At 37.8% G+C, this 16529-nt stretch overlaps 1 protein-coding gene across 5 annotated transcripts in view; it reads left to right on the top strand.

Annotated features, from left to right (window-relative positions):
• The window catches only part of PDE1A (phosphodiesterase 1A), a 480938-nt gene that overhangs the window by 358390 nt on the left and 106019 nt on the right, over positions 1-16529 (top strand). For all 5 annotated transcript variants that reach the window (XM_019523056.1, XM_019523052.1, XM_019523054.1 and 2 more), the window contains 4 exons: positions 3233-3333; positions 6218-6343; positions 10978-11079; positions 11210-11330. In XM_019523056.1, the coding sequence (XP_019378601.1) occupies positions 3233-3333; positions 6218-6343; positions 10978-11079; positions 11210-11330 (450 nt within the window). The remainder of the gene's footprint in view (positions 1-3232; positions 3334-6217; positions 6344-10977; positions 11080-11209; positions 11331-16529) is intronic.

The raw sequence follows: 16529 nt of genomic DNA, 5'->3' as shown, positions 1-16529 counted from the left end.
CATCCCTTATCTTCTGTATTTGAGTAGACCCCCTCCCGCCCCCTTTCTCTTCCCCCCTCCAGATCCTTAAAGTTGTGAATATCAGGAAATTATTTTTTTTCAGACTAGCATTAATTCACCCAGACTAAAGACACAATGGAACCTTGTTATCCAGATTCTTCAATGAACAAAGAAGCTGCAAACAATTATATTTCAAATAACAGATAAAATCTCTCACTGGCCTGGCATGTCTCAAATGGCACTGAATTCCCATCTGAAGTCAGAACTAACAAATCCAGCGAGGTGTCTGTGATATAGAAAATCAAGGAGCATAAACAATAGATAATTTATTAGCCTTTAGCATTCCATTAAACCATTGGAATTGTGATGAAAACCCAAAAGAGATTACTGGGACAGATAACCCAGGACAACATTTAGGAAATTTCAGTAATGCCAGGGATTAGAGTATCTATTTCCCCAAAACATGTTCATGTGTAATGCAGGAAGATTTTGCATGGATGATACAGTGACTTCCCCCTGTCTTTTTTTTTGTCAAAAGCTCAAGGTCAGTGCACAACATACCCCACCCCTCAATAGATGTGTTTGGATAATTCTTTTTTTTCTCCCTCATATATCATTTCACCGTTTGTTTTTTCACCTGGAAGTGGTGAAAAGTAGAGGTATGATGAAGCTATCTTTCCTGCCCCCGCCATTATTCGTGCCTCATTTAAAGGCAGGCGTTTGGCAGATTTTGTTGTTGTTATTGTTCGGCAGCGCGATAAAGGACCACAGTTGTTTCCTGATTTGAATGTTGACTTAAAATTGACACTGACTTGACAAATAACTACAATATTTACTGGCATACAGGAGAACACAAATACCCCCATGGACCATAGAAAAGCTTTGCAAAAAACTCTCTTCTAATTATAGATGGACTTTTCTAGCAAGTATTTTTGTTTTTTAATAAATGATATTTGGAAAAGAAAAGAATGTTTTATGTTTAACTTTAGTTATTAATAATTTTGGGATTTCTATTTCAGTTGTTCTACTTAAAGCATTGTGTATGTCAGTCTTAGTTCATGGCCTAGTTTTTTTTGACACAAAATAGTATGGAGGTCACTGGTTCTGTTTTTAGAACTGCTTGCAGTATTTCCTTATTCCTCAGTTGTATTTTTTATAATTCCACTTTGCTTCTCCAACTAGACAGTACTCTCTGTTCCTCAACATTCTGACATGCACATATTTTGTTTCAACATGCCCTACTTTTTTCTTCTCGTTGCACTAGTGAATCTTGACTGGTTGTTTTCATCTTCATGAAACAGCCTGTGATACTCATGCCTAGGCAGCTTATAAAATGGCAATTGTATCTTGCATGATATGAACCATAAGGCCACATCCCAGTAGCAAAAAAAATTTTAAAAAGGAGAAAGAGTGGTGCAATGCACGCACAACAAATGTGTGCCAGCACACATGAAGGCCAGACCATCCAGAGCCAAGCTCTGGCTCCTGGTCAGACCTCTGTGCTGCCTGACCTGTGCCTCTGCTGCTCCAAGCCAACAAGCAAGACTGGTGGGACCAGCACCAGTGCTGGCTTTGGCCTCCAGCTCTCTCTGGCTGAAGAGAGCTGGGCAAGAGCAGTTTGCCTGTTGCAGGACAATTTGTCCTGCAATGAAGCATGTGTGCAGCGGCATGCACCTCGGCAATTTGTACTGCTGTAAATGCATGCCCCCAATGTCTGGAGTGTCCAAATTGTACATAATTGTGTGTATGTATATGTGTGTCTGCATTACTATGAGAAACCTTTTCAAAAGCTTTAAAGTAGAATATCACTTTAAGGGAAATATAAATACAAGAAACCTGCATTTGGCTAAATTAGTTGCATGAATTATGCTTATTATTAGATTTTTGCTGCCTTTCTTTTGGTTTTAGTTAGTATAAGAGTGATGTTTTAGCCATGCTAGTCCAGACATTATGCAAGAAGCAAGGATTTGTTAGGGTGATATCTTTTATTGGACCAGCTTTGTGGTTGCTATAAAGTTAGACGCACTTTTGAATGCAAGACATGCTTCCTTAGGTCACTTAAGGAGCACATAAAAAGTTTGTCATAATGCATAAATAGTATATCAACCATACCTCTATTGTGTATAAAAATGGTCCTTTTTAAAATCGTATCTTTAACAGTACAGGTATATGTTCCATTATTTTTCTCTCTTTAGCCAAAAACAACATGGTGGAAAGTGCAGGTGTGCAGCTCCCGACTGTAACTTATGGTGCTCTGCAGAAAGCACCATGAGTTACAGTGATCCCCCTGACCCAGCAAATGTTCTCTGTTGGGTCCAGGGTATTGGGGGGATCAAGCTTCAGTATGGATTCGACTGTGTTTGCAGTCTCTTTCCCCTAGCCCAAAGTGGGCTCCAGTCTACCTTTGCCCCCCTCCACCACAGACTGGGCAAACCTCAGAATGGACCTCCTTCCCCTCCCTTCCCCTCCTTCCAACCTGAAGACAGCACCAGGGGTGGGGGTGGGCTGCATCAGCCCAGTCCTGCTGCCAGTGCACACTGACAGGAGCGAACAAAGGTGCTCCACTTTGGAGCGCCTTTATCTGAACCGTCATATAATGAGGTTCAATTATCTCACGACTGACTTCTTTTAAAGTACTCTGCACTTCTGTCATGGCACAGCTGTAGAGTACTTTCAGGGGGCTGATCGTGTGACAAAACGTCACTTCTGTCAGCATCATTCATGTGAAACAGGAGTGGGGGGGAATGAATGAACAAACAAACAAATAAAAAACATTAACCCCCTTTAAATATTGCAGAACTGGGAAAGCTTATGTTTACTGCTGATATACCACACTGGGCCATTATTCTGAGGGTCAAAATATTCCTTGAATAGGAAATTATGATTGTAACTTAATATCACATCATTAATTAATAGGAGCCAATCATGGCAGCAAAAAATTTATCCACAAAATTCATTGCAAAAGCTTCTCAGAAAACTGAAATTTACTAAACTTTTTTAGCTACAAAGCTTAAAGGACCCATTCTGGTCCCACTGAAGTCAATACAAGCAGAGAGAAATGAATCTAGAGTACAATATTTAACAGAAGTCAAGATTCATTTTATGACCCCTAATAGGAGAAGTGGAGTGAGAATCACTTAAACTACATGTGAAAACATGTTCAGTGCCATAATATTTAGTCACAGTTGGGCTATTATACAAATTATGACTTAGTTTTACTTTTATTCACTAGCACTGGCTCTCAGAACTGGAAATCTTAGCAATGATTTTTGCAGCTGCAGTCCATGATTATGAGCATACTGGGACCACAAACAATTTTCACATTCAGACAAGGTAAGCACACTGCTCCTCCTAAGAAGCTGCCTGAATGCAGCTGCTGCAGCACAATCTAAAACAAAAAGGGAGAAAAAAAGAAAGCAGCATTTAATGGCTTGGGTCATGTTTGCTTGATGTACTGATGGCTTTGGGTCAGAATATTAAGGTTCAGTGCTGTCAGCTGTGCTCAAGAGATTACCCAAGCACGTGATAAAAAGGCATGTGAAGAATTTCTTGGCATTCATTCTGTAGGAAATACTTTACCCTGGCTACAGTTTCTCTAAAGGTTGCTGCTTAGCTCTAAAAATGGACGGTTCTGCTTTCTAAATGTTTCAGACTTTTAACTGATAGAAATAGGTCACTTCTGCAATCTTTGCTTGCCCAAGTCATACTTGCTCATGTGAATAGTAGCCTCCTTGACTTCGGTAAAGTTAATGTGACCACTTGCATGAACAAGGTCAGTGCATGAGAATAAGGGTCACACGATAGGCCTCGTATCTCTTAACATGAAATCCTTCAGTTTGGCTGCTCATTGATGTCTGAGCGGGTCATTGCAAAGTGCTTGGAACACTAACTTAAAAGGATGTCAGTCATGCAGAACATTTCTGAGCATTTTCTCTTTGCATTACCCTTTATAGTCTCTCCCTTTACTGACAGTATTTCTGACTTTGTACTTTCTTTAACTGGCATCCACAGGCAACTTCATGTAGCCCTTCATACCCCTCCTTAAATGCCACTTTTCTCCCAACAGTGTCTCCATGCCTACTTGAGTTGTTGATTTCTGTTTCATATTTGTTTGGTTTTTGTTTCATATTTGATTGGAAGCTCCTGGCAACACCCAAGGGAGATTTCCAAAGGCACGAATGGCAGTTGGGCCCCTTGAAAAGCTCCTCTAGGGTCCTATCTTAGTCTATTTTGAGAATATCCATAGTACTTACAGCACACTGGTGAAGAGAGGACTGGATTCAAGCCAGAATTTCTGTAATCTACTCCAAGCACAGCCACCGCCTTGCTATGTGATTTGCAAGTCTCTTTCCTTCTGTTGTCACCCCGAAAAATGGAGATCATATGGACCTATTCCATTAAGTTATTTTGAGTGTTCCAAATAAAGAGTACTGGCCTTCTTGAAGGACCCTTTTGGAAGTCACTCTTAGCAGAGCTGGGCTATAGTTGCAGGGTTCAGCCTAGTGTAAAGTGGCTGTCAGTTCCCTTTCACCCCATCCTTAAGTGAACTTTGGCTATGTCTATACTTTCTCCATTGTTATGCTGAGATTGCTGCTGATAACAACAAACAAACCTTTGCCCACTCTGCATATGCTGCTTGCACAAAAATGTATGAGGTCAACTTTTAGAGTGTTCCCAGGGATGCTTTCAGGATCTCTCCTATAGGCACGCTCTTGAAAGGCATGCTGTGTGCACCTGGCATGGCTCTAATTATGATCATGTGTCTTTGGCATGTGCAGAGCAAGAGACAATGAACAAAGTTTTATGTCCTGTAATCATTTGGAGGGAGGTATAGACATATACCCTTGGGGTGCTTATTGCCCTCAATTGAGGATTTGACCTGAATTGTTTTCTGTAAATAAAAGTTTTCAGCAAAAGAACAAAATTCTAATGAAAACCTAAATCACATATTTAAATCACTATATTAAAACATTCATGCAAGAAATTCACTCTAAAAAACAAACAAAAGCATTCTACTGTTTATTTGAACTACTGAACTGCTTAAGGGCTGCACACAGATTACTGGTAATCAGTTGAAATCTTTTTTGCTTTGGGATGCGTAGTTTGATAAATCTGATGGTGAACAAATTCCACGTCTGCTACTAAAGTACCAACATAAGCCGTTTCTTTGTCAACGTACTGGTGCATTCACATGGCCCAGCTAAAAATAATTTGTTGCATTACTTCAGTTCATAGTTCCAAGTAAAATCTTCTTCTCTATTTTTGTCCTTAATATTTTAGTTTGAAGTCTTGCAAAGTTAGAATATGACTTAAGCCACTAAACTTTGAGTTTTACTGTTAAATAGTTACCCATAAGTATTTGTTTTATGATATTGCTCACTCTTTCTTCATAATTGAACTGTCCCTAAAAATGACATGTCTCTGCTTTTTCTCCATGTCCCTCTTGCTTCAGAAAACCAGACAAAATGGCTTTCATAGTTACGTCAATTCTCAGTCCTGATTAAAAACAGTTACGATTAGCTAAGTAGGTCAGAACTGTGCTTCATAAAAATATGTGATTGGCAAATCATGTATTTTCCCATGCTGTCAGTGACAGACTGGACATAAACACTTTTATTATTTAGGTACAATCTGCTTTGTTCCCTTATAAATAAATTTTCCAATCCTGTTTTAATTTTGTAGTTTCTCTGATACATATTATGTATGTGAATGGTTAAACTGATTTTTTTAATACTACTCAGTATATCAAGGGGTGTATAGCCATCACATCAATATATTAATATCTGAATGGAGTGGTGAAATTATCACATGGCAATTTAAAACAGTACTTCAGCTGTTGTTCATTACAAATTTGGTTTTTGTTTAATCCCATGCCAACCTGTTTATTTCTTTTAGGTTTTGCTTTTTTTCAGGGTTTTCCTAAAGTTTAATCTCACAAATTAATTAATCATAATTTTCTTCTCATTATAAATAGAAAACAGAACTGTGTTCTTCTTCTGTACACTAAGTAATATAATAAGCAAGATAAATACATGATAAATATTATTTGTGTTATGAGGAAGTCTGTCTCAAAATTTCTGGTCAGAATCTGGTCCAACAGGAAGAAATAGACTTAATGGCAAATAAAAGCATCAGACCCCTTTAATGACAGACAACAGAATTTTTCTCTTTATTGTATCAATATCCTGTTGCTAATCATGCCCTTTTTTATACTTAGGTCAGATGTTGCAATTTTGTATAATGATCGTTCTGTTCTTGAAAATCATCATGTAAGTGCTGCTTACAGACTTATGCAAGAAGAGGAGATGAATATCTTGGCAAATTTAACCAAAGATGACTGGAGGTAAGGTCTAGTAGAACATCCAGAATGATTCTACTAAATAAAAAAGGCAGATCCTCTCCATCATAATACACCTTTAGAGTTTGAGGTGAAACTGGAGAAGCTGTAGAAATGGATGTAACTAAGAGAACTAAATGGGCATGTGAAAAGATGGTCATCTAGAGATTGCAAATGTGGTGGAATAAAGATATCAGTTTTAGCTTAGCTGCTTCATTGTAATCAACTTATAATTTATAATTGCATTTTGATTCCTAAAAGACATTTGATCAGCTACAGGAATTAGGGTGCTAACTGACATCACAGCAACCCAATGACCACAAAATCACAGACAACAGGTGTTAGCAACATGCGTTTTTCTATTATTAGGGTACAATGTAAAACAGTGCAAGCACAGCACAGAAAGCCCAAGCCCTTATTACATTTCTGTAAATAAAAGATTTTGCATTTACCCAAAGAACCTTGTCTGCCTACGTCCTTAGACCAACATGGCTATAACCAACATCCCTGTAAATACAACTGTTATTCAAGTACCTCCAAAATATCTTCTAAATAGCTGCACTGTAGTGTCACTGCGAGGCTTGCCCTAGCAGAATACACTGTTTCTGAGGATGGTATCAGAGTCAAACCTGCTCTTGTTTCTACCTGTGCAATGTAGTTTGCATGAGTGTGAGAGCAGAGTTTGGCTCACTGCGTGTGTGTGAGTCAGGCACAAAGTACCTTCTAAATCTTGTGTAATATATTATTTTCTTCTTATTTCATCTTTAGAATCAGGCCATCATTAGACAGTTCACTACCACATAGCTGAAATATGTGAAACTGGTTTGTGTGTAATAAGGGTGGTAATGCTTAACGTTTATATGCCATTATAAAGGACTTTTTCAGACTGTGATTGTTAAAGAATGGACTACTACCTGCTTTTCACATATGGCTTTAGGGAATAGAAACTGTCTTCTCTAAGTAAATTCTTATTCTCATTTTTATAATTAAAAATGGGTAAATTTAGTTGTGGAAAAAGATTAGTAGCCCTAGAAACAAATGTTAAGCTTCAGTAATAGTAACCACGTGGCTCCTACCAATATGACTCAACTTCCTTATTTGGGAGGGAATTCTTGCAAGGCTGAAAAGATAGGTTGCTCTCCATCACCTTGTTACTTAAACTGTCATGGGTATGAAGATGATGATTTGTGAGGTAGAATAAGGTTGAATTAACTATAAACTGCTCTCAGAAGTCATCGGCTTCAAAACCTGTGGGTACATGTAGGCATTACTTTTAGGTTGACCTAACTAGAGATAGGCCAGTTTACATGCCAGTCTGTGCAGATGTTTGGGGGATGTTAAATTGGGCAAAAAATGGTGAGCCCAATCTAAATGAGCTCACCTGAGGAGAGGAACTGATTTAGATCAGGAATGGGTTAGTCCAGTCTTTCAAATATCTACAAATTCAGAGCGCAGCCCCGGGGCTGGGAAATCCCAGCTGCTCACCCCACCAGCCCTGAGGCTGCTGTCTTTCTACCTCACCCCCACACCACCCCGATCAGGCTATTTTTAGCCCCCTGACCATCCCACCCCTGAATGGACAACCCCCTCCATGCACCCACTAACCTGTCAGGCAGGATAACCAGGCAGGATATGTTTTATTTGATTTTTCTATAGGTATTTTATCCTGTCTGGTTATTTATATCATGTTCGTCAACATAGTATTTTTGTGGCCAGCTAGACCTGGTTCATCCTAGCCTTTATTAACTGAGTGTCTTGGAGAGTAGAAGGGTGAATGAGATCAGAGTCCCCTTAAAGGGGAGGAGTCAACAGAGTAAGCAGGAGCAGCTTCTGGTTTCCAGTCCTACTGTGCAGCAGTGTAGCAATGCAGCAGAGTGCCTGGGGCACTTGGGACAGCAGCCATTTCCAGATGTCAGCATGCTGTTGGGACAGTCACAATTGTAATCACATGGCTGCTGGTGACAGCCAATATTTTCACACGGTTGCCCCAACTCAGTACTTTGGGTGGTCCCTTCAGTTGCCCTGCCCTAGTTATGCTGCCATATCAGTTCTGGGACCAGGGCTGTAGTGCAATGGTAGCTACACAGCTGTAGTTACACAAACATTTATAAAATGGTCTTTTTGCTACAAGTGAGAATGGTATTTCTAATGACTTTTCTTTTTGTATAGGACTGGGTAAAACAATGGGGGCCAACTTTTTTGACAGGTATGCTACACACTAGTCCTCCGCCCTTCCCAAGTGACGCCCTGATCCCTTTCTCCTGCCTGATCTGGGAAATCCATTTAGCCACTTGAAAGAAGCTCTTCCATTTTAAAATTATAAATAGAGTGAATTTTTTTATTCTTTATTGAAATGCTGTTAGAGTAACAGTTTTGAAGTTTGCACTGAAGCAAATTGGCAGTAAATTGAAATGATAATTTGTTCAACTTTTTAGAGTACTTCCTGGCACTGATTCACTTTGAAAGTACTGTCAGTATGTTTTCTTCAGTTGCACTGTTTCTTTTTTTTATTTTTAAGGCCCATTCCTGGTTAAACTATGGCTCTAATAATTATCTCAGGAAGATGAAGAAAAGCAATTGAGAATGATTTAAAGCATTTAATTTTTTTCTACCTGAAAAAGAAAAGAGAGATTTTTCTAATAAACTGTCAGTTTAAAATATAGGGTTCACATCTAAAATAATGAAGACCTTGTCAACATTATAACAAGAGCTCCCTCGGTGGATAATCGTTCCTGCTTCCTCAGGTGAAATATTAGTTTCCCACTCTTTCCTCTATGCTGAAAAGAAAATCCAACCTTATTCATAACCAGCAGATCAAGTTCTGATTTGGGAATTGGGAAGGCAGGCACCGGCAAAGAAACAGGCGCATTCTCATACACCATTTCACCAACCAGCAATAATTAGGACGGTGTGAAGAAATCAGTGGAAGTACTTCAGATTTATACACACTTAGGGGACATGGATCAGGATTGAGTTTGTGGACCTCTGTGAGAGTTTGAACATGTTGCAAGCAGATTTGGCCTCTGCATAGTGTGCAGTGCCATGGTCTTTATTTCTGATTACTCTTTATAGTAAAAGTGAGCTTAAAACCCAAGTTTAAATAACAATTTCTGTAGAAAGTGAGAGTAGTGGTGTGTTTCAGATTTAAAAACAGAAAGATTCAGCTAATACAAAACCTTCAGTTTCCAAGCAATATCTGTGTTGCAAAAACAGACTTGCCTGGGTTTCAAGGATACAGTTTCAAAGCACTGTGGAGGAGGAACAGTTGGGATGCAAGTTAATTAGTATCCTATTATGAGGTCATGCAAGGTAAGTCTTCTTCTACCCACATGTTGCCATGGCCGCACATTGATATTTGAATAAAAATGATAGTCCTGAGTTCCCACTAAGTTACTTCAGTGCAGATCAGGACATATCTATTGAAGTCCATAACTTACATCAGTTCAAAGTTGCTGTAAAGTGACTTTAGAGTCAGTCTCAATAACTTTTGTAATAAATTGTCACAACAGCCCTGAAAAGAAGTGAAACTTGTTATTTTAAAGTCTATACATAACATTTCTCACTAACGTTTAACAGTGTTTGTACCGGCACTCCCTATGTTAATTTTTACACTTACATTTTACTTGTTTTTGATTCAGTTTACAATGCACTTTTTCAGCAGTTAGCGATGACTGGTTAGCGAAATATTTCCTAAGCAGTCATCAACTGCATTAGCAATGATTAGCAGTAGTCTCAGTACACCAAGGAACAGATTCTTAAAATCAGAGGCATATGCATGAGGACACATCATGTTTAGTGTGCACTATCTGCCTATGCAAATGTGTAGATCTTTCTGACATTAATAGCCCGTGTAAACACTATGTGTACTGTCAATGGATTCCTACAGAGTGATGGGGTTAGTGTACTTTAATATGTAACGGAAACTAATGTACTTTCATTTATGGTTTTGATTTTACTAGCTCCACATTTATTTAATAGAGCATTAACATACAAACCTTTGAAAGAAATGATGAAGACAAACTGTAGACTTAAGATTTATTCCAATTTATGCTGATCTTTAATGGCCTTTGAAGGATTATTAAGATTGTACGAAATTGGACTTCCGTACAGTTATTGCCAAACCTGAAGACAAGGAAAAATATAGATAAAGCTTTTAAATGGTCTTAATTGATACCATTTCTAACACTGTTTAGCTTACTAAATGACTTCCCAGCCTTCTAACTATGTTGTGTCCGTTCATTTAAGAGCTTATTTCTTCCTTTTCTTGTAGTGGACCAAATGACCTGGTTGGTCTCCTTTATTTCTGATTACTGCAATCTTATGACTGGAAGGAAATAAGGAAAAGAGTTATACTAAGTGCCAGAATTGCACTTAATTTTATGTTTGCACTAGAAAATAAGAATTAAAAACTGGCAGGACTCTGAAATAATAATGGCAGGGTAGAAGTATGCTACTGCCTCAGAATCCCTTCAGGGATACACCGTTCCAGTGGTTAATAATTTCCTGAAGTGATCTTTTCATTAAAAAAGTTATTTTTTTTTGTGTGGAAAGATATAAATTAACAAGTACAGTTTAAGCAAATATTCCATAAACAGAGTAAACAAATTGTAATTAGTCATTTTACTTTTGATTGCTTTCAGGGAGCTGCGTAGCCTGGTCATTGAGATGGTCCTGTCTACAGACATGTCAGGTCATTTCCAGCAAATTAAAACAATGAGACACACTCTGCAGCAGACAGAGGGGTAGGTTATTTTCCATTATGTTCTTTATCTATGAATACAAAGTTGTTTTTAAATTAGTTCATGAACAAGAAAAATCTTTAAGTAATTGCTTTTGTTCTGAGATAATCGGAGCATGTCCTTGATTTGACAGGATAGACAAAGCCAAAGCCATGTCTTTGATTCTTCATGCAGCAGACATAAGCCATCCAGCAAAATCCTGGGAACTACACTACCGGTGGACAATGGCACTGATGGAGGAATTTTTTCGACAGGTGCCATTTTCAAAATTTGTTAATGAATTTAGTATAAAAAAAACATGTAGTTACACCACTGGATATTTTAGAATTCCACCAGCAAGAACATAGTTGAGCATGATAGAATAGAAGAGACGATATATATCTTAGTTCCCTTGATATTCGTACAGCTACTCATATGAGTGAGTAAAGATGAACAGGATGCTGTTCCATATCTGTTTCAGCTGATGCCAGGTTCAAAAGTGCTAGCTCTTTTTTCTTGGTATCATTATTATTTTGCTAACCTTATTTCATTCTTTAGATGGAGATTTGTATATGCTCTGAATTAAAAAAAAAAAAGCATTAAGTGGGAGGGAAACTAAGATACAAGAAGTATTTATGGTCAGAATGTTGTATCCTTCTCATATTACATAAAAACTTTCCCTTTCCCATGTACCATGAATTAATCCTGTATGTACCCAATTTAGGAGTGGCAGAAATTTTTGTTCATACCCCATGAAGGCCTGATACAGTGCCTGCTGAAGTCAATGGGAATATTTCCATTAATAATGTGGTCATATTTTACAATAAAACAAAACCAGGGACATGGCTCTGTAAAGGCATTTTTATGATTGTAAAATAGTTATACAGAAGATAAAATGCATGATTTTTTAAAACTGTGGATGCTGGTATTATTACTGCCATCTTGTGGCTAATAAGTAATGCAAATATTTCTCAGAGTGGATTTTTTTCCCCTAGAAATAAATAATGAGTTTATAATGAAACACTGAACACTTTACAGCTTTGACAATACCTACACTCATTCCACCCTTCTATTTACTCTAATCATCATTCATCACACTGAGCACTACTTCTTTGTAAACATGAAATCAATTTTTGTCACTACAAACTGTACTGCCTAACAAAACTTTTTATACATAAGGGGGTATGCAAAGTTCAATCAGTGAAATGAATAAAAGGATGTTTCAAATGTCCTGAAAGAATTATTTGAAATTCTTAAGAGCTCATGTGAAAAACTGGTTATGTTGTGATAAAAAACAGAAAGAGTAGCCATTTTAGAAGTTTTCCATGAGTGACTGATTTTTCGTTTCCTATTGTGTCAAAGATTTAGAAATTATTTGAAATGGCAGAAAACAGTTCTTTTTTGTTCATTGCAGTACTTAGTATCATCTTCATATAGACAATTAAAATGGCAGCATGACATCCATTCATAGGAATCTCTAGTGACATAGAAAATCATGTTACTGTGAACATTTTAAGAAACCGCATTTTTCTGTGTCCCAGGTTTTTCTACTACTTGATTCCACTTTGCAGTTTTGTTGTTCCCTGAATGAGAAAGTGCTATGGCACATAGTAGGAATATCCTATATGCTTCATGGGAAGATATTTACAATGAAATTACCTTGCCATTAATGACTTGATGTGATCAATAAAAGAGGATAGGAACCAATCCTATCATTCTATAGAGCATGGACATTTTATGTGAATCATCATCATTATTTTAAATTTAAAATACCCTCACCAAATGAAATAAAAGCTACTTCTGTTCTAGTCCAGGATATGTACGCAACACCTCATCTTTGGGATGTAACTCCCCTCCCCCTGTGTATGGGCACTGTACAAATGTTTAAAATAATAATAATAAAAACAAAATCAGGCCTGGTAGCTAAAGGGAAAAGTAGCAATGTTATTAAAGATGAGAGCAAGAGCCAAGTGATAAAAACATAATATAGATATCATACAGTATCCCCAGTGAATACACATTTTTGAAAAACCAATTCTAAATAGAAAAAAAAATAGATATTAGCTGCCTGGGCCATTAAATTGTCCATTTTCTTTGATACAGTTTGTGATTTTCATGCAGGATTAGTCATTTATTGAACTACAATTGTGGTCCAAGCAATAAATGAGTCAGTAAGTTAAACCATTATTCTGCTAGGCCATCTGCTCTTGAAGATTCATGCTCAGTTCCTAAAGGTGCTTAATGTTGATTTTGAAAAGTAAGATTTAGTACCTTATTGATTCTAGCACTTGCATTTGAAGTGAGAGGGAATAATAAACATTTTCATCTAAGTAATGAACAAACGAAGTTTTGTGGAAATATTGAGCAGCAGATCATTAATTAAGTCAAGACTGGCAGTCTGGAGCCATCAGTGGGTGTCTCTTATTGTAAATGGAAATGATGAGGTTTAGAACCCCAGGGGGAAAGGGAAGGGATCGTCTACCCAGATACATATTACTAATAGAGGTCAGAACAAACAGCCATAGAAACATTTTAGACATAAGGAAGCTGGATACATAGAGCCCATGGGAAAATGAGGCAATATGTTCAGTCAAGCAGCCGTAGCATTAGCAATACATAGTTTGTACTGCCTTGTTTACTGAGTTCATAGGATCAGCTAATGCTTTGGCTGGATCTCATAAATATAAAAATATGGAACTTTTGCCAAACACCTTCATTTTAAATATACACAACAAGGACTGCTCAGTAAGGACAGCAACCAGGCTATGCATGAACAGTGCCTGTTAATGTCAGTGATGGATACTCTTTAAACATTCAAAGCTACATTTTAGACAGGCATAGCCTGAGCAGTCCAGTCTTGCACTCTCTTTTCTCATAAAACTTCTGTGTACTTCAGTGACAGTAACAGAACTGCAAAATTGGACCAGAATGTTTAAATGAGCTCTGAAGTCTAGAAGTAGCTTGGAATCTCACTCAGTTTCTATTCACCTCTGGAACGCCATGATAATACCCATTTCATGGTAGTTTGGTGTATGGGCACTGATCTCAGTAAAAGACAGGAAGTTTAATAAAACTTAAATCCACCCTTTTTTGAACTGTTTGCCTGCATCCAGATGAGTGTGGCCCTGCGGTATGTGTGTCTGTGGTGCCACATACCACACATTCAGCTCTTCTCCGTGCTGCAAGGGAGTAGTGGGGGGGGCGGGGGAACCATGCGTATCTAGGGATAAAAGAAAAAAACCCACACTAAAAAAGGCAGAGTGGCAGTGCATGCAGGGGCAGCATGCACCACTCAAAACCAGAGCCTGGCCAGTCGGAGCCGCACTCCAGTTGCCAGCCAGGTTCTGAGTGGCAGGATTGCCACAGCTGCAGCCCCAGGAGGCCCCCAGGACCCCAGGCAAGGCCAGTGCTGACCCCAGCCTTCCCTACCCCATCTGGGGCAACCTGTCATGTGCCAGAGGGTGTGTGGCAGAGTCATTTCCCAGAGACAACTAACAGTGGCACAAGGTGTCCTGCAGCTACTTGTCCTTGGGAAAACAAACATCCATGCTTGTGTGGATGCGGCCTTTGAGTTTTAGCTGAGAATTTAGTACTTATTGGCCATGTCTACACAGTCATTTAGTACTTGTATATACAAGTACTAAATGATGCAGTTGCACTAAGGAATGGCTTTTTCATGATGCTGACTGCACAGTAGCTCATGACTACCACACTTCCTGCCACCCAACGTTACTGTGCAGTAGTCATGGGCTACAAGTGTCTCTTGTAACCACGGCCATTGTTTTTAAATTCAACATACATCCAGGCTTCTTCATCCAAGCCTACATATTAAATGGAACAGATTTAATAAAACTAAAAGCAGTACAGAAAGTATCATCTTGAATGCATAATATCTGCTAGTCAAGCTATCTTATAAATATGATGCTACCTTAGTACTGAAAAGAAGGAACTTGTTTTCTTGTGTACTTACCTAATTTTATGCAATATTTGTCAGTCCAAGAGGATGATTTCCCTATAAAGCATGGTTCATGTTAGGAGGACTAAGTATGATTAAGAAATTTCAGGGCCTCTTCTAAACTAAATATATCATCATATCATATCATATCAAATTTAAAATAAGTCCTATGCTTTCACAGCACTGCAGGAAAAACAGCAAAAGCACAGAGCTATTAGTAAGGATCTAAGAGTTTTTAATTTGAAGTTCTACCACTAGAAAATGAACATCAACTGAAGCAGAAAATGTTATGAAAATGTTTTCAAACGAGCTAAAGTTTGAAATATGTAACAGTATTAATATCAGGAGGGAAGCCAAAGAACACTGTAAAAAGAGTATTCAGGCAAAGAAAATCTAAGATATTTGCAATAAAAATACCCACCAACCTATCTCAAATACTTAATTCAAGTCTTCATTATATATTGTATTATTTGGGAAATAATTCATAGTGCAGTAAAGAGGTACTTGAAGACGCATGTTTAAAAGAGCAGAATTATAGCTGAGAAGTACCGCTTTAGAAATCGTGTTATGGTTTAAATAATACTGAATTTTGGGAGGGATAATATAAGGAATAAGCTGCTCCTGGTGATATACCATGGAGGAGTTCTGGAAACATCTTAAATCATGAATCTGAAGCCAGATCAATTTCTTTAATATTAAAGCTAAAATAAAATTAAAAATGTAATAAACTAAACTAAACTAAAATAACATAAAATCTGGAGTCTTAATAAAATCTCTAGTGCATTAGAAACTGTTTTTCATTAACTGGTTGAAATCAGTGGAGCTATACTAATAATATTAGGTGCTTCTAATTCTCCTGGACCCAGGAGCAAATTGTGGGTGCCCTCTATGTTCATTTTTTTGGAGAAACATGATGATGAAACCCTCCATTTCTTTTTCAAGTATAATCTAGGTGTACCTACCATCTCTGAGGTGTTTTAAAATATCTTTAAAGATATGTTTCTACACCTGTCTCATATCTGCTCCTTATTGCTTAGGGACAAATATTGTTCAGTAACCATCTCTCTCTCTCTATATATATATATATTTAAGTCCATCTACATCTACAGTTAAAGTGCATCTACAAGCAAGATACATCCTACAATTCTAAGTTAGCAACAAACTTCCAGACAAATATAGTTCTCATATTCTTAAATACAGTGCTATAAAAGGTACAATATAAGGCTGGTTCTCTTTTCCCTTTCCAACTAGCTCCTTAGGGAAGTTGGGGTAGAATGAAATACCCACGTATATTCTTCCATACTGTTTAGTCATGAAACAGCTGTCCTTTTAATACAAAAGTGCTGTGTACAGAAGATAATGATAAAAAACTGCTTTTATAGCTCTGCTCTGAGGATATAAACCTACAAACAGTTGTATCAGTATCCAAAGATACCAACAAGAGCTGTTACAATATAACTATTACATCTGCAGGTTTCTCTAGCAATACAAGTACAGGCATACCTCGGAGATATTGCCA

This window comes from Gavialis gangeticus, unplaced genomic scaffold (assembly GCF_001723915.1).
Source record: "Gavialis gangeticus isolate Ggan-Ray unplaced genomic scaffold, GavGan_comp1, whole genome shotgun sequence".
Taxonomy (NCBI): Eukaryota; Metazoa; Chordata; order Crocodylia; family Gavialidae; genus Gavialis; species Gavialis gangeticus.
Note: the sequence above shows the minus strand (reverse complement) of the source record. Positions and strands in the feature narration are given on the sequence as shown.